Source organism: Tachypleus tridentatus, chromosome 10 (assembly GCF_004210375.1).
Source record: "Tachypleus tridentatus isolate NWPU-2018 chromosome 10, ASM421037v1, whole genome shotgun sequence".
Lineage (NCBI taxonomy): Eukaryota > Metazoa > Arthropoda > Merostomata > Xiphosura > Limulidae > Tachypleus > Tachypleus tridentatus.
The window spans coordinates 67,319,817-67,338,409 of record NC_134834.1 but is presented as its reverse complement, the minus strand read 5'-3'; the positions used below and the strand labels follow the sequence as shown (position 1 = coordinate 67,338,409).

Here is an 18,593-nt window from a genome sequence, read left to right as displayed (position 1 = left end):
GTTTCCATTTGAATATATTTCGACTACATCTTTCGTGACCTCAGTTTAATTTTCTCGACACTCTCTTATGTTTTACGCAGGATGATTTTTGATCATTTCCTATATTACTACATACAGGCATAAAGGCTTGACACTTCCCCTTTAAAGATAATAGCTTCTATTTCAATTCAAGGAATACAGTAGGCGTAGTCTACACCTGAGTAAAATTCTCCCTCTCTCTTTCTGCTATTGTTATTGACCAGAGTTACTGACTAGACAACAGTTGCTATTTTACAATACATTCTCCAACAATACTGCTAAAAATACGCAGAAGTATATATTTCATTTCACTCCTAAATTCTTACAAACAGTATTTGTTATTAATTTTATATTTACGTAGGATTAAATAAGGTTGTTTAAGAATTAACTGATATAAATATTATGTAGAGAATACACACTCAGTTTGTTGTCAGTAAGTGATTTCTTTATAATGAAACAAATACAAGCAGGTTTTTAGGTTGTTTTTTTAGTCTGTGTGAGAAACTAGAAGAATGTTTTTTTTAAAATCATTTTATTAACTATTTTAAAATTTGCTCAATGAAGATTTTGTTTAAGCATTTCCACGTGTTTTGGACATCACACGAAGAGTAGATTTTTCAAGATGTCCTTATTGTGTTCAGAACTAAATGTAAAATTATATTAATTGTGATGTCTGCATTGTTTCAATCTTTAACTCTTTTCATAGTTCATGAGTAAAAGTGTTGTGAATTTTATAGTTCATAATTAATGGGTTAATTTTGTAGAGTAACAAAGAATATGTTGTGTTGAATTGAAATTAGTTGAATACTAAGTGACAGTTGTAGGATTTGCGCCTTCACCTATTAATCTCTCATGCGGAAGCCAACTTCCTCCCAAAAGGTGTAAAATAACCCCTTTAATGAAGTTACCAATGGCTTTCTGGCTGTATATTGTCCTACTGATTTCTCATATTATGCTTTTCCTAATTACACAATGTAGTACGCTGCTTTCCAACAGTCTTTGAATGTCTATGAATATCTTTTATGGTTATCGCTTCCAATTTACTAGTCCACAGAAGGCTTATACCATGCCAGTAGAGTTACGTTGCACTTCATAAAAGGGCTTCTCCCGCGAATTTGTCAGTTTCCCCGTTTAGATTTGCTCCTGTATGATATAGTACATATATCCAGCTTGGTAAAAGAGTAGCCCAATAATGGGCGGTGGATATTGATGGCCAGCTGTCTTTCCTCTAGTCTTACACTGCTAAATTAGAAACGGCTAGCGCTGATAACCTTTGTGTAGCTTTGCGCGAAATTCAAAAATAAACCTTAAAGTGTCACTACTTTGCCTATTCGCTTTGAAACGAACTTTACAAATATAGTTTACAGAAATAATACACTTGGACATTTTTAGAGAGTGTAGAAGCAGCTCATCTATACTTTTAAAGTATTACGTATTACGATTTATCTCAGACGAGCCTCGAATTCATTATGTTATTAATCATATTTCAAAAAAGCATAAAGGGAGTTAGACTATAATTTAGAATTAGAAGTTAATTAGATGTAGAGATATATCAAATTTGTGATGTTTGCCAACAAGATTGATACACACAGTTTTCCTTTTTAATACGGCCCGGCATATCTAGGTGGTTAGAGAGTTAGACTCGGAATCTGAGGGTCGCGGGTTTAAATCCTAGTCACATCAAGCATGCTCACCCATTCGGCCATGGGAACGTTATAATGTGACGGTAGATCCAACTATTCGTTTGTAAAAGAGTTGGCAGAGCGTGGTTGTGACTAGTTGCCTTTCCTTTAGTCTTACGCTGCTAAATTATGGACGGATAGCGCAGATAGCGCTCATGTAGTTTTGCGCGAAATTCAAAATCAAACAAATCTTCTTAATACAAATATATTTTAATGTACAAACAACAATACCATTTATAATAAGGGTTAATATAAACAATTGCTTTCCCTTTGAACTTGGCAGGGGTTTAGTTGAGAGAAAGAGAAGTCTGAGGAATTCTCTCCCCAATAGGGGTGGTCAGGAACATTGTGGTTCCTCTTCGTCCTCGTTCATGGAAGATTACTTAAATTTACGTGGAAGTTTTCTTGTAATTTGATTTGGCTTGTTTAGAGTGAAGAAGTGAGGTGAATATAAACAATTATTACAATAATGATTTATGTACAGAAGTTCTACACACTATATTAAGTTTTTATCTGGTTTGGTTTGTTTTTAATTTCGAGCAAAGCTACACGTTGGCTATCTACGCTAGCTCTCCCTAATTAGGCAGTATAAGACTAGAAAGATGGCATCTGGTCATCTCCACCCTCCGCCAACTCTTGGTCTACGCCTTTACCAGCAAATAGTTGGAATGACCGTCCCCATGGCTGAAAGGCTGAGCATGTTTGGTATGAAGGGGATTCGAACTCGCGACCCTCAGATTACGAGTCGAGTGCCTTAACCACCTGGTCATTTCGGGCCTCTGTTACGGAACTTTCATGACATCTTATCAAGGGTTCACGATGAGCGAATTACTTTGGGATTGATATAGGTGAAATTCACTTAACGGGGAGCTAGCCAGCTTTTCGTGTATCACACGTGAGTTTTTCACTGCTGATGTTATATAATGTATTCCCAAAGGTATAACGTAAGATATTAATACGAAGTTAAGCGGTTTGTAATGTTTGAAAGCTATAAACAATAAAATATCTGTAGTTTTCCAATTAATGAGCGTTAATTACAGTTGTAACTTCCGATGTTTATAGAATACCACTTGTAAGAAACTAGCAATATATATCTTGTCTCTTGGTGAGTTGTGTTGATTAATTTTATAAGCTTGAGAGGAGAGTCTAGAAATTTTAGTTAAGGCAAAAATGCTGGTTTTACATACATTTATATATTGTTGATTCATACACTCGAAAACTTCTACATATTTAGTGAATAGGCGGAAATTTCGCAATACGCATATAACAGTATCAGGTACACACATTTCTAAACAGGTATTTAACTGAAAAAAACATTAATATTAAACTAAATATGCAATAATAGTAAATCTGCCGCAAAAGTCTTTTTTTAGACCAATGATGTTTAGATACGTTTTATTTCATTGTGACTTAATTATAGCTGTAACTAAAAGTTATGACAAGAAATCAAAGATGCGCCGGTTTTGTGACAGCAGCTTATCACAAAAATGTTTATTTCTAAATAACATAATTAAATATAAGATAATGTATTACTTAAGACATTTAAAGACCACATTTTGTCATTTAATTTTTTTACTTAGATACTACGCCATAATGTATCCTCTTGGACTGCAGTGGACAAAATCTAAGGAAACAGTCGTCATAGCTGCTATCTGGGGAGTTGCTTGTGGAGTGTCTAGTGTTCAGTTGATATATGGACGAGCAGAAGTTTTCTACTTGCAAGGCCAGATGTTTTATGATTGCAAGGAAGTAATGGGTGAATTCGACAGTCAGGTATGGCCAAATATTGCAACAGCTATTTAACTCTTATTTTCTCTACACCAGTTAAAATATTGTATCGTATCTAAATTTATCATTTTCTTCCCGTAACACCATTGTGTTTCTACGAGCAAAAAAAATTGAGTTATCTTTAATTAGAAATTTATATTGTAGTTAATGTGGGCTCTTTTTGATGTAAATTTTCTGTGTTTTGCACAAGAAAAGTATCTAACTAAGATGTCAATTTGTTTAGCATGATAGGTGTAATGCATGATAACTTTCTTCTGGCATCGGTATATTTAGTGAAAGTTTAGTTCTTAGGATATACTAGTAAAATTCTTCGTACAATAGAAGATTTATGGTAGTCAATACAACAAAGAAATTCATTATTACCTGAAACAAGATACCACAGAATTAAAGTGTAGACATGAAAGTTTTGAAAGGGTTATGATATTTTGACAAAGTGAAATAGTTGACGAAAACTTACAGACGGAAAGCAGTGATGTTACGTGACGCAAATAACTAGTGTTTTTGTTTTGTAAATACATTAAACTCCATTTTTAATTACCATTTTTGATATAATAATTAACTTGCACTTTTAGCTTATTATATAGACTCAAAACTAAGATGGAACTTGTGAGATATCTTTGAAATTACTGTCGAACATTATCGATAACATAGAAGGTACTAACTGATGAAAATAGGTCCGGCATGGCCAGGTTGGTTAAGGCGTACGACTCGTAATCTGAGGGTCGCGCGTTCGCATCCCGATCGCACTAAACATGCTCGCCCTTTCAGCCATGGGGGCGTTATAATGTGACAGTCAATCCCACTATTCGATGGAAAAAGAGTAGTTTAAGAGTTGGCGGTGGGTGGGGATGACTAGCTGCCTTCCCTCTTGTCTTACACTGCTAAATTAGGGACGGCTAGCTCAAATAGCCCTCGAGTAGCTTTGCGCGAAATTCAAAAACAAACAAAGAAACTGATTAAAATATTCATTATAATTACATAAAAGCTTTTTCTACAGTGCATGCTTGTATTTAATTATACTTCACCTAAGACATTAATGTTATGCTTATTATTTTTACCGCTACATCATTCAGTCTCTTAGACTGTTGTGCATAAAAGTAGTATTTCAACAACACTATAGCTGCCACATTAATGCTGTCTATGCATTTTTTTATTGCTTAGAGTTTGTATCAGATACCTGAGAGTATATTTGTTTTACTTGTGCAATCTACAACTTTGTTTCAGCTGTACACGGTTGTTGTATTCGCTGTGACGTTTTTACTTCCTTTGCTGGTTTTATCTTATGCGTATGCTACCATAGGCTTAAAAATGTGGAAGCACAGTGCTCCAGGGAACGCTCATAACATGCGAGATAGCCAACAACATCAGTCTAAGGCCAAGGTAAGGTCTACTGTGTAATAATTCCGTCTGGTTTATGTACTTGAACAAGGATGTATATATTTGTAATATAGGAAATTAAGTTGAATTTATAATATATACGTATATATATATTATATATATCTTTTTATTTTAATTAACAATGCACACTTAATCGTTTTCTTAACTGAGAACATGAATATTTTTTAACATCTCTTATTAGATTTTGTTAGGATTATTCGCCTGAATAACGAAGTATTTCTTGAAAGACTTAGTCATTTAAACTGCTCTGTGAAATTAGCCTCTCGGATAAATATGTAAACAGATGTGTCCCTCTGTAATGAAATTTAAACAGTAGTTAAGAGAGAAAAATTACTTTATTCTATTGTTGAATATCAGACGTAAATCATTTTTATTATAACATATTTGTAGTAATATTACCTTCACACTTACTTTTAGCTGGTCTTTTTCATACCAAAGCTATGATAAAATAAAATACGTTAAAGTGAGAAAGACCAAATGCTGTTTTGATACAGAATTAGTTGGTAATGGTTTTGAAATTATATACAAAAAATAATATTGATGGCGTATTTTTCATAGTGGAAGCATTGAAGTTAGTTGCTAGAAATCTAATATTACTTCTTGTTACTGTATGAACGATAATGTCGTATAAAAAATTGTTTCCTATTTTAGTTGAGGTAGATAAAAAAAACAACAACTTAATTACGTTCTAGTTTTAGCCAGACAATACACTTGGTCTTATTAACTGAAATTTTTTGAATTTGGTGATCAACATACATGCATCGAAGCGAAAACTTTTCATTTCAATGAAGGTTAATGAACACAGCAGTCTATATTTTTCAGGTTATCAAGATGTTGGCTGTTGTTGTCCTGCTTTTTGCTGTCTGCTGGCTTCCGATTCATATTTTCAACATGTTAATATATTTCAAGGAAAACTTCACCGTTGTTAGCAGCCAGGGAGAATACTTTGCTTTTGTTGCTTCCTTCTTTTGTTGCCATTGGTTTTCCATGGCCAACAGCTTCGTGAATCCGATCATTTACTGTTTCATGAGTGAGAATTTCAAGGTAACGAAATATACATTTTTTTTATTAGTAGTCTAAACAACCAGCTGTTTATTGTAGAGGTGAGAAACCTGATTTTAGGTTTTACTTGCCAGTATTTAGTATAAAGATAATAATAAGAATTAATATTCACTTACAGTAGTTAAAGTATGTGAACATTCCTTGTATCACTTTTGAGAATATTCGCTATATTAAGTTAAAATATAAAATAAGTTTTATAAAATTACTATGAGCAAGTCAATATATACCCTCAGTAGTGTTTTGTTTAATCAAGTCTTATAGTTTACACATTCAGTCACTTTAACTTCTTTTATTGTTCTTTCGTAATTGACTAATCAAGGGTTGCATATTATCTTCTTATATATATGTACTAGTGAAAGTACCCAGCTTCGTTCTATTTGAATATGCTAGTGTGTGTATTCTGAACCAATTTTATCATAAACATATAACCTATATACTTTTGTTGCTGAGCAACATGACATAAAAGCCACTGTTTGAACGCATTTATATCACAACGCACTGACTTTTCTATATATTAAAATTTATTATATAAGAAACCACTTCTTTTTTACACGCGTGCACTAACCCATATGCTTGTCTATCTGTATTTCTATTAGTAATGTAAGAAAACACTTCTCTTCTATGTGTTTTTCTGTTGCTTTGCCTCATTATGAGTAATACCCAGGTGCACATTCTCAAGGTCCACCTAGAATGGGTTCAAAATTTCAGGTTTATAGGGTCTTTCCTCTTAGATCTATGGCAATCACATTTACTTTTCTATAGTGGTTTGTCGATAGCTTGCCTCATAAAAAGATGCGCACATTCACATGGAATAATGATACCCACTTGCACATCCTCATGGTCCACTTTGTAGATGTGCAAAATTTAAGGTTTCTAGATTCATTCTTCTTAGTTACGGCGGTCACACATTCGTTTCTACGTGTGTTTTAGCTTACTTACTTCACAATATATGCACTCGCGCACGTAGATGAATGAGTAATGATACCCAACTTCACACCCTGAGGGCCAACTTAGCTTGTGTGCAAAATTTTAGAGTTCTACGTTCTTTCCTTTAGGAGTTATAGCAGTCACACATAAAACCCACAGACACACCCATTTATATATGTAACTACATTCGACTCTATGTTTTCCAAATTGTTATTTATTATTATACCGGTTTCACAGCATAGGGTACTCTGCAGTATACGATCTATAAAATGCAGAAAATATCTCAACACGTTTGGAAAAGTAAAAATATTGAAGTCTAAAAATCTATAGTTTAGACAAAAATTAAATATTCAAGTTTGTTTAAAACGCGTCCTTAAATGAAAATCAACAATAAAATATTTTTGACGTTAACGACAAAATTACAATAGATTACACAAAATACACATATTACAGATATTAATGTTATTAAAAAAAAGCTCAATTTAGTTTATCCTAAATGACATTAATCCTTCAGGTACGAGCAAAAACTTCCAGACTCACTATCAGTAGCCCTTTCCTTCCAGAGGCTTAGCAGTGAACCTGCGAACTTCTAACACTAAAAATCGGGTTTCAGTACTTGTGGGGGTACATCACAAATAGTAAATTGTGTAGTTTTCTGCTTTACAATAAACAAACTATTTTATTAGCAATTCGCTTCTTAACGACTTTCCGTTCAAATTGTGTCCTGGTAGGGCAGCTGTATGTTTATAGGCTTACAACTATAAAATTAATCGTTCGAATCTTTACTACAGACACAACAGATAGCCCATTATGGCTTTGCGAAAAGAAACAAACATTCCAATTCAGGGAAGTGTTTTTAAATTAGTCGTTTTTTCTTTTCATTAAAATTCCGAGAAAAGAAAATCTTAAAAGGGGATCATTCAGTCCGTTAAATTAATTGGAATTACAGAAATAAAAATGTGTACTTAATTAGGAGGAAAAATTTTTCGGATTTGTAATATGATACCTACATCTATTAATTCTCAGACTCAGGTTAGTAGTTTTTCCAACACGCAATTCTTCGAGTGGAACTTTTTAAAAGAGAAATTTCATTTTGGGAATTACAATTAAAAGAATTTCTCGACATCAATAATTTCTGTACTTCTGATCCATGGCCAGGAGATTAGAGCGCTCGACTCGCAATATGAAGGTCGCGGGTTCGAATCTTCGCTACACCAAACATGCTCGCCCTTTCAGCAGTTGTAATGTGACATTCAAGTCCACTATTCGTTGGTAAAAGAGAAGCCCATGAGTTGGTGGTGAGTGGTGGTGACCAGATGCCTCCGCTCTACTGTTAAACTGCAAATTAGGAACGTGTAACGCAGGTAATTCTCGGTAGCTTTAAACAAAAATAAAGTGTTTTACTTTCAAGGAAACATATTATTAGCATGTAAGTCATTTATTTAACTGAATCATTAGACACAGGGAGAAGCAGTTAGTGATTGAATTAGTGAACCATTTTAATCTAAAATAATGCGAAGTAGTTTCACATTTTTAGGTACCTGAATTACAAAATTTTTACTGCCTTTGATATATATACCTTCAAATCTAAGAACTTTCAAAACAATATACAATAAATTACTCAGCGGTTCAGTAATTTTATTACTGTTTTCCACAGTAAGTGGAGGATTAAGAAATGTAACTGGTTTGGAGGGATTAACATATCTAACTGATTTGGGGGGATTAACATATCTAACTGGTTTGAGGGGATTAACATATCTAACTGGTTGGACAACTAAAGATATTCCGATCTTTTGCTCTCTAAAATATTCTTTCAAAATTTTACTGTTGTGCAACTTGGGTAAAATATGTAGTTTTCCCAATCAATTTTGACTCTAATTTAACATGTAAACTGAAAAACGTGTTTTATAAAAGGAAAACTATCAAATATATATATATGTTGGAGTAGAAAACAGTTTTGTGCCATTTTATAAATACAACTCCTGTTTCTTCTTTCACAGGTGTTCACAGCATTATTTTTCACCACAACGAACAAATAACAGAATAAGCAATTATAGAAATACTTGAAAGTTTTTTTTTAAATTATTCTGTTTTGTTCAACTGCTATATCGTTAAAACATCGTTAGTTTTTCTATGACTGAACCTAAAAACTCGAAAATAGGCCTTTAGCCATTCTATAAGATTAAAAAACAAGGATGCATTTTTAAAGTGGAGTTAAACTCATAATTACAGAAAAGAGAGAAACTAAAATCATAAATATAGAAGGCTGGACTAGTAGATAGTCAATTTGAATAGGAAATCAAATATGATGGACATGTGATAAACTGTATAGGGTTGTATAACGATGACTTACGACGCTACAAACTACTGGATACAGCGTCTTTTATTTCTAGGTTATCTTAGATACTTCGCGGCACTTCAAATTTTTCCAAGCAAGATACGAGTAAATTAATCGATGAGACCTTAGAGGCGTGATCAAATACATCAGTCGAAAGGATTTAACTTCTGAATATAAAACTCTAATTAGATCCAACATCAGGTAAGTTTGTTTGTTTCTTTGAATTTCGCACAAAGCTACTCGAGGGTTATCTGTGCAAGCCATCCCTAATTTAGCAGTGTAAGACTAGAGGGAAGGCAGCTAGTCATCACCACCCACCGCCAACTCTTGGGCTCCTCTTTTACCAACGAATAGTGGGATTGACCGTCACATTATAACACCCCCATGGCTGAAAAGACGAGCATGTTCAGCGCGACGGGGATGCGAACCCGCGACCCTCAGATTACGACTCGCACGCCATAACACGCTTGGCCATGCCGGGCCCATCAGGCAAGAGAGGATGAAGCTATGAACTAATAGTTTGTATATTAGAGAAAAAATAGCTCGATACATTCTGTGAGCTGATTTGCCGCGGCTGAAAAGAAAAAAAACAACATTTTGTTATCAGTGTGAATAGGTTTAGAAGCTGTATAGATTTGTTTAGTGTTAGTAACTGCACATGAGAGACTATATAGAATTGCTTAGTGCCTCTAAGGACAAATGCAGATTTAGTATTTTTTTTATGGTATTTAAAAGCAAGTGTAGAAGCAGTATTAGGTAAAACATTATTGATAGAGACAGCTATAAGGGTCGTATTTTGTTGTTTTTGTCAGAAGAAGAAAGTGTAAATACTGTATTCCACTGACCTTTTGTCAGTTAAAAAAAATTTAGAGGGTGTTTTAAATTGTTTGTTTGACATTTACATGTCATTAGAGGCAAGTGGAGAACAAATATTAAATTATTTAGTATCTGTAGAGGTAGGTTGGTAGTATCACTGAGTCGATTATTTAGTAGGAACAGCGTTATAGTGTGTAATGATTTGTTGTTCTTTTTATCAGCATATAGAAGTAGATTATAAGTGAGTACTGAGTTGTTTAGTGTCAGTATTATAAGTATATGTAAATTAAGATAATTAATTTCAGTTATACTCTATGTTGGAAATGCTGTAAATTGTTTATTCAGATATAACTGAAGCTGGAGAGGGTGCATTGAGTTAGCTACCGTCAACTCAAACATACCTTGTGGGTTTATTGCGTTGTTTAGTGTTCCAAGCAAGTCATGGAGATCGGTTGAAATCTTTGATCTTAGTACAATTGTATGTCAAAATTGTGATTGAATATTTCTATGTTATTAATGGCAAAAATGTCTATAATGACTTTCTGGAGCTGTGAAAGTTTAACTTAGTAGAGTTGCATCTTTGTGTATTGTGAAAGTACGCCACCAACAAATAGAGAAAAAAATTAGAAAAAATTGATATTCATAAATGGCTGACAAAATATTTTTATCATTTTAAGCGAGTGAGTAACAATTAACATATATTTATAACAGTGTACTGAAATAAGTTTCTTATAAATAATTTCTATTTCTACACAGTATTCCTTGAATAAATCGCCATGTATTCACATAGAAGTGATTAAACTGGATTATTAGAAAGATAATGTTTCAGTTTAAAAAAAAAAGTACATCATTCTATAAAATAATTTTCATCATTTTGTTTGTTTATGAATTTCGTGCAAAGCTACATGAAGGCTATCTGCGCTATCCATTTCTTATTTAGCAGTGTAAGACTAGACTGAAGGTAGCTAGTCATCACCACCCATCGCTAACTCTTGGGCTACTCTTTCACCAATTAAGAGTGGGATTGACCATCGTATTATAACGCTCCCACGGGTAAAAGGGCGAGAATGTTTGGTGCGATAGGAATTCGAACCCGCGACCCTCAGATTACGAGTCGAACGCCTTAACCCACCTGGGCATGACAGGCCGATTTTTCTTTTCATCGGAGCCTCTCGAGTTGATAAATTCTGTATGTTGCATATCTGAAAACTAACTTGTGCGAAATGCAGTATCAAGAAATATGTATGTAAGTGTAAATTATTTTTCTTTCAAATATTTTATAAAGGGCACAGTGTAAAAAGGATTTATAGTAGTGGTAAATTTATGTGTGCATAAAAAGCGTAATTGATGTTATAGCGACACTTAAAATGTTAAGATAATAAACAATGGAAAAACCTCGTGATTTCTATGATCTTTATTAAACTTTTATCAGCGTAGCACGTAAATGTGTTCAGCTAAAACGCTAGTACCCGTAATATTAGAAGAAATATTGATTTTCACATTAATCATGAGTTTATTTATTTTGTTCTTATATATACACACACGAACATTTGTTCTGGAATCTTCACTTTTCATTTCTGGCTAACATTATCCGTCCTTCACTAAATAGGTGATTTCATTACGAACAAATGTAAACATTTCTGATCAGATAGTCTTCTATAAATAATAAGTCGTTTTTCCCTCCCCCTTAAATAATCATTCCTGGTCAAACCGCGCTTTTTGGCTTACGCGAACAATAACTCAGAAAACTAAACGAAGCAGAAGCCATTTGCTTTCATGTAATACTTTGAAAAAGCACACTAAGTAATCTTGTTAACTAGCTGCAGTGATAACACAGTTTTGTTAACGTCTGGGCGGCCTGATGAAAGGTGGAAATAAAGCTTTCGTACTTGTATGTAACATTGCACGTGAACGCTTAAGGATAGATTTGGTTATTGATTTCAGGGGACTGTTTGTTTGTACTTAATAACTAAGCTGTGTGTTTCTCTTATAGCAAAGCCACATCGGGCTATCTGCTCAGCCCACCGAGGGGAATCAAACCCCTGATATTAGCGTTGTAAATCCGGAGACATACCGCTGTACCAGCAGGGGGCTATAACTGAGCTATACTACGGGATACATGTGCTCTGCCCACCACAGATATCGAAACTAGGTTTGTAACGTTTCAATTCCGTAGACATACTGTGGTGTCACGAGAAATCCATGCAGTATTTTTCAGCTATTAGGATCAGTTAGTAAAACACCTGTTCTTATTAATTCCTTATAGCTCAAACAGCCTAAATTCTTGCAAAATGAGTTCTGATTAATGATATCTGTGCTATGGCTGTCAGTGTGCTGCGTTTATTATTTTGTTAAATAGCTTTTTTTTTTACAAACATATCTAGAGAAATAATAAACTACAACCAATAAGTACTGTTAACGTTTTGTTCTCTGCTTAATCATGGTCGTATTTACATCAATACTTGTGTATAAATGTAGTTGTTTATTAGCGCTGAAAATGAGATTAATTTCTGAAATTGATGTTTACTGGCTGTAAAATATAATGGTTTATATATATATATACTACTTAATTTGTAATTGGTAAATTATACTTAAAACATAATATACTACACGATTGTACTTCTATGTTAACGGTTAGTACACAATTCGATTAGCAGTCATTCATAATAATATAACAAAAGATCTTTACACGCTATAAGGTTTATTACCATTTTATCTGTTCAGAGTTTGCTCAGTGCATAGTAGGGTATTTTAGACGCTTCATAAATAAACAACCTTAAGCTCCAAAGCAAAATCTTTATTTATTGTTCAAAGTGTCCGTTTAATTACTTACTGGCTTTCGGCGTTTCAAACCCTAACATTAAATGCTTAGTGTTGCATATCAAATAAGTTGGTTGGTTGTTTAGTGTCTATTGGTGCAGATATCCCAGTTGCTTTGTGCCAATTCACCCTTGACATTGGTCAGTGTCATTGGTGAACACATGTTTAAAATAGCGCCGTCGATCGCAAGGTAAAAATAATAACGAAGTGTTTTTTGGAAACAGATATGCTGCTAAGAAAATAAATTAAAATACTATTTGTGCACATCCCTAATTTGAAATATTTATGAGAAATGTGTGAAAAGCATCTTACAATCTGTGTAATTTTTGTTATTGTTATTGTACCTAATTGTTGTGTCCATCTCGACATCTTAGTATTACTAAATCATTTAAACCATTATTATTGCTACAATAATACTTAAAAAAAGATGTAAGTTATCAAAACTTGCACAATCTTCAGCTTTGTGATGGTGTAAAATTTCTAAGCCTCTGCAACAACTAAGTTAACGGAACAATGACGCTTTTTAGGCAAAACAAAATTAGGGCCGGCTATCGCAGATAGCTCTCGTGTAGCTTTGCACAAAATTAAAAAAAAACAACTACTTAACGTCATATGTGGCAAGCATAACACTGGTCTGTATGTTTGCTCTTACAGACTCTCATTACATGTTTATAAAATCCTAGCAAAGGATGAAATAAAACAAAAACACTTAAAATAAAGCTGATTCATTCATTCATTTATAGCTGAGCCTCGTGAGCATTTGTAACCCTTGATAAAAGTATAAAATACAAACGTTACAAAACATAATTAAACGTTATTCATCTGCACCTAAAGGCGATAATTCTGTTAGGTATTTTACCTGTGTTAATTGTATTTTTATCACCGAGAGTGAACTGGGCGTGGATTTCCTTGACGTGATTGCAGCTGCAGAGATCATGACTCTCGTACTACTGACGTAGAACGTGCGTCACTTTATGAAGTTATTGTTGCATTGTGAGATAGATAATAAAATTCCACTAGTCAGTTAGAGAATAAACAATTCTTAAGTTTACTTTTCAACTTTTATGTATACCCACGTAGATGGTGTTCTACACCCATCAAATTAACAGTACACAGAAAAAATATATATTATATGTACATATATATATATTACTTTCCTTCATGGAATGAGTTTTTTAAAGGTTTTTACTTTATGTTCACCAACACATTGTAATTACCCTTTGGGGACCTTCGTTCAGAGCAGTTTGAAATTAGTATTCTTATGTATTTGTGGTACATTTTGTCGGAAATGAAAAGAAACATTATTCTTTTTAATGAAATTTGCACGTAGAAAAAAAAACAACCTATTAAACTGGTAATGTTACCGTAACTGTTTCGTCCACCACGCCTACTTAAGGAATTCATTATTGTTCCATGTACATCATAAAAACAAAGTTCAATGCATAAACAAAACCTTCTTTAAAAACATGATAACAGCGATGTGGAAAGTATAGCTATAAATAATTGTAAAATTGTCAGATTCCTGTTTGAGTGCTTATATTACTATAGTTTCTTAAACGCTTCACTTAGTTTATTTACGTGATGAAATTAGCATTAGATTTGGCTGTTACATGTACTTCAAGTATATATTCTTTAGCTTAAGTACAAGCAAAATTATATTTTTAAAACTTTTTCTTACTCTCCATAATGCGCTTTATGGTCTAAGACGCCTCTTATTTTGTAATGTGACGTTAAAATATTTATGTAAAAAATATCTGATATGTTATTTAATATTGATGGGTGTGAAATGAAAACAAAAACAAATCATTAGACTTTGTTCTAAATATTCAATTAATAAATTTTTGTCATCTACAATGTTCGTTCGGTCTCTACTGAAATAATTCTTTAAAGCGAGGTAACCATTAACACGTGGCTTTGGTTTGTTTTTGAATTTCGAGCAAAGTTACACGAAGTCTACCTGCCAATTGAGAAATATATGACAAGAGGGTAGACAGCTAGCCATCACCATCATCCCTCGTCACCTCGTTGGTTACTTTTTTACCAACAAACAATGGGTTTGACCGTCACATAGTGCCCCGACTATTGAAAGGGCGAGCATGTTTGGTGTGACGGGGATACGATTTGAATGCCTTACCACCTGGCCAGATGGTTTTGGGGTAAATACAAAATAATTGTCAATAAGAAGGACTTTATTAATTAGACGTTTGTAACTAACCCTGAATGATACCTCTTTGTCTCTTCTAAGCAAGAGCACTGCACAGCCCCAATAATTTACATTGGATTAACTGAATGAATTTAACTCTTGGAATTTTTAAAATTATTTGTTCTGTGTTGCAATATATTTATTATTATATTTACTTTTATAATTTCAATTAATTAGTTTGGTTTCTTATGCTATGCTAGTTACTATTATTTAAGATATCTCTATTACTTTAACTAATTATATTATATAATCTATCTTTGTGTGTGTTTTTCTTATAGCAAAGCCACATGGGCGGTTCAGATTTCGAAATGTCGACCAGAAGGAAGAAAACTGGGCGGTATCACTCACTACCAACTATTGGTTACTCTTTAATAACGAATTGCGAGACTGGTTGTAACATTATAACGCCCACTTAAAGAAAGGGCTATCATGTTGGATATAGGTTTTCCATTAATCGAATAGTTGGGTTTGATTTAACGGTCAGCGTTATATAATACATCCACAGCTTCAAAATGTAAGTGTGCGATGATTTTGGTTAAAATTAAAAAGACTGATCTGCATTCGATCCAGCTGGTCTGACTTGAAAGTAACAGTGTACTAGAGTGTTTATTGATCAATAGTGACCTTGTTCAATATTTGATAGCTATAGATTTATAAAACGAAAACAGTCGTTAGATAATAACTCAGTGGTAATTTTGTGTTAAATATTTGATAATTTTTATGTACACGAAAATAAATCCAAGTAAACACGTAGCGTTTTTTCTTACTATGTGAATGAAAAGCTGTATTTATTAAATAATCAAATGCTAGCAGGTAAACCAAAGTTACAACTCTATTTTCAATCAATAAACATATTATATATTTTATTTCACTAATTTAGGATTTCATATTTCTAACAATTGTCGTCTATATTTTGTATTTAAGTGGTAAGATATAAAATTCAGCAGAGCATTTTTAAAGTGGAAAATAGTACCATTGATTATTTAGCTAACCAGCATTAACGTCGACTGATATATGCTGCTGTAAGCCTTCACATTATCTAACCCCAATTACGAAGCAGTGGAATTACGCGCGTCTCATATTAGAATTAACAATACGAGGACCAATCGTTATATTCACAATATTTATTTATCACAACCTCGATCGATCATATTTCATCCATGCAATCACTGGACAAACAAAATAATTTGACAGGCGTTATTAAATATCTGTACCTAAATTATTAGTGATACGTTACACATGCTCAACTGTATTAAAGCCTTTAAACGGATATCTCTCGACGAAGCAGCATTTGGAGTTTGAAACGTCAACTTATTAAGGCCCGAGACCACTTAGCTTTTATAATTGTTAAAATGATGTGTTCTGGTAGCATTATCTACTTACATCACAGAAATATACTGAACCCTCAATGTAACTCAGTTATTGTCACTAAAAGCAAAAACATATCCATAAAGTTTGACTTCATCCTTTGGGAGTTACGTTACCAGTGGTCTATCTAGTCTTTCTTTACATACAGAACGTTCTGTAACTTATGTTTACAAAAATTGATGTTACATTGAGACAAGAAATTTGAAATATTACATTTACAACAGAACTATTCGAAAGTTTTTATTTTATTTTATAAATGAAGTTAAACTATTCGTATTTTAGCATTATAAGTCCGTTTTCTTACTGCTTTTCCGTTAGAGGACCTTACTTATAGGATAGCAGCTATTTTCCTTAGGATGCAAAAATATCAAGTGAAAATGATTTTAACTATACATAACTGTCCTCCCACTATTCAAGTATGATGATTAAGTAATTAGATATATTAAAGCTCTTACATGATATCTATATACGTGTGTGTGTATATGATCAGATTTCATAGTACTTTGAAGACAAATGTCATGAATAATATAGTTATAAGGATTAGTGTATTTGTAAAAGTGACTCAGCAATAAAAGCTGTGTAACAAGAGCATCATCACCCAAGGTACTTGTTTTGTGAAGAAATTATTTTAAATTACGAGTAGTTCAGTGCAATTGTAAAATAGCTTTTAAATTCAAATTATAATGTCTTAATTAGATATTCAAAGTCAAATTAACACTTGGCTATTGCTGTTTCTTATCTTAGGCTGATTTGAAACAAATCTGTTTTCTCTGTTATACGTGGAGGACAAAAAGAATCACGAGACTGAACGTTCACTTCACTCGAAGCCGTTACACCAGTTCCTTCCGCACAACAACTGACGTCATCGTAACAGCTAACAACTGCAACAGGGTGAATGTTCCTCCCCCTCCTCTGATCAAGATGAAGTCATTTTCCTGTCCTTTGTCTGAAAAAATCTTCTAATTTCCTCGAAGAAGCTTCTTGAACTTGATTTGGTTCTTTCTTCTCAGGCGTTTAAACTCACTGTCAAATGTTTTATTTGATGTTCGTTCGAACGTGCATTATATTTGAAATGTATTTCTCAATAGGTAAATTTTACGAGTTCAGTGAATATAGGAAATTATACAACCCCATTTTTTACTGTACTTACTTTGTAAAATTCCTTGTCTTATTCTGTATTGAAAACTGGTTTTATTTTGAAAAATTGATTATAATATTAATGTTAATAATCACCGCACTACAAAAATAAATAATGTGATTTTAAACTAATTGTGACAATGTTCAGTACATTGTTATAATCAATGTTGAAACTTACAGCGTTATTCCTATAATGATTTGCTGCGAAATACTACACAATTTTAAGAATGTAGCTATATACTGAAAATACATTATAGAGATATTTTGTTAAAATCATCAACATTATTTTATATGTATTAATGAAATAAGCCAAATAGTAAAGCGAACGATGAGTTGAAGTTAACAAATTATTTTTAGCATTAGATTAATTTATAAGAAAAAATACTTCGTTAAAATATCTGTGTTTTAGCAAATAAAAGACACGTGTAGTAAATATGTTTGAATATTCATGTGTACTACATATAGTTACTTACGGAATAATATATTGGTTTACGTGTGTCTTTCGTAAAAATATGTGACCATGTCAAATTCGAAGAGACAATAGTACATAATAAAGTCCAGGAATTTTGCGCCAATAGTTCATGGCTGCGTGAAGAACTTTTGTGCCAGTAATATGCGAAGTGATCTGTCCGAAGTGTCAGTAAGTTACAGTGGCATTTGGACCTTTTTAACAATGAACGTTATGGAGTTAATTTTATCACTTCGAATCTTAGAAGCTCTAGAGTGTATCTCATCAATATTCAATGTCAAATGTCACATATTCATGGGCTACTATTTATAGTATTTATAGTTTTCAATGATCATTGCAGAAGATGTACTATCGTGTATTTTAAGTTAGATATAAAACAAGGTTTCATAATGTAACGAATAAGAGGCGAAGTAATCTCAGTTCACTTCATTATCAGCTTAGAGATTCACATCAGCTACTGTAGAAAACAGACACCGTGTACGTGCAGGATGGATATTCTGTTGTTATATTTGGATTAGTCATTACGTGTAAAACCAAAACTATTGTGTTCGTGCTGGTGTGCATGGA

At 33.1% G+C, this 18,593-nt stretch overlaps 1 protein-coding gene across 2 annotated transcripts in view; it reads left to right on the top strand.

Moving 5' to 3' along the window:
- The window catches only part of LOC143228101 (QRFP-like peptide receptor), a 34,551-nt gene extending 16,231 nt beyond the window's left edge, over positions 1–18,320 (top strand). Inside the window, exons 2-5 of one of the 2 annotated variants that reach the window (XM_076459427.1) lie at positions 3,281–3,473; positions 4,713–4,868; positions 5,709–5,930; positions 17,165–18,320. In XM_076459427.1, the coding sequence (XP_076315542.1) occupies positions 3,281–3,473; positions 4,713–4,868; positions 5,709–5,930; positions 17,165–17,383 (790 nt within the window). In that variant the 3' untranslated portion in view covers positions 17,384–18,320. Of the gene's footprint in view, positions 1–3,280; positions 3,474–4,712; positions 4,869–5,708; positions 5,931–15,330; positions 15,525–17,164 lie in introns of those variants that run through there. The other variant, XM_076459428.1, reaches the window with a different exon arrangement.
- The last annotated feature ends 273 nt before the right edge of the window (positions 18,321–18,593 follow it).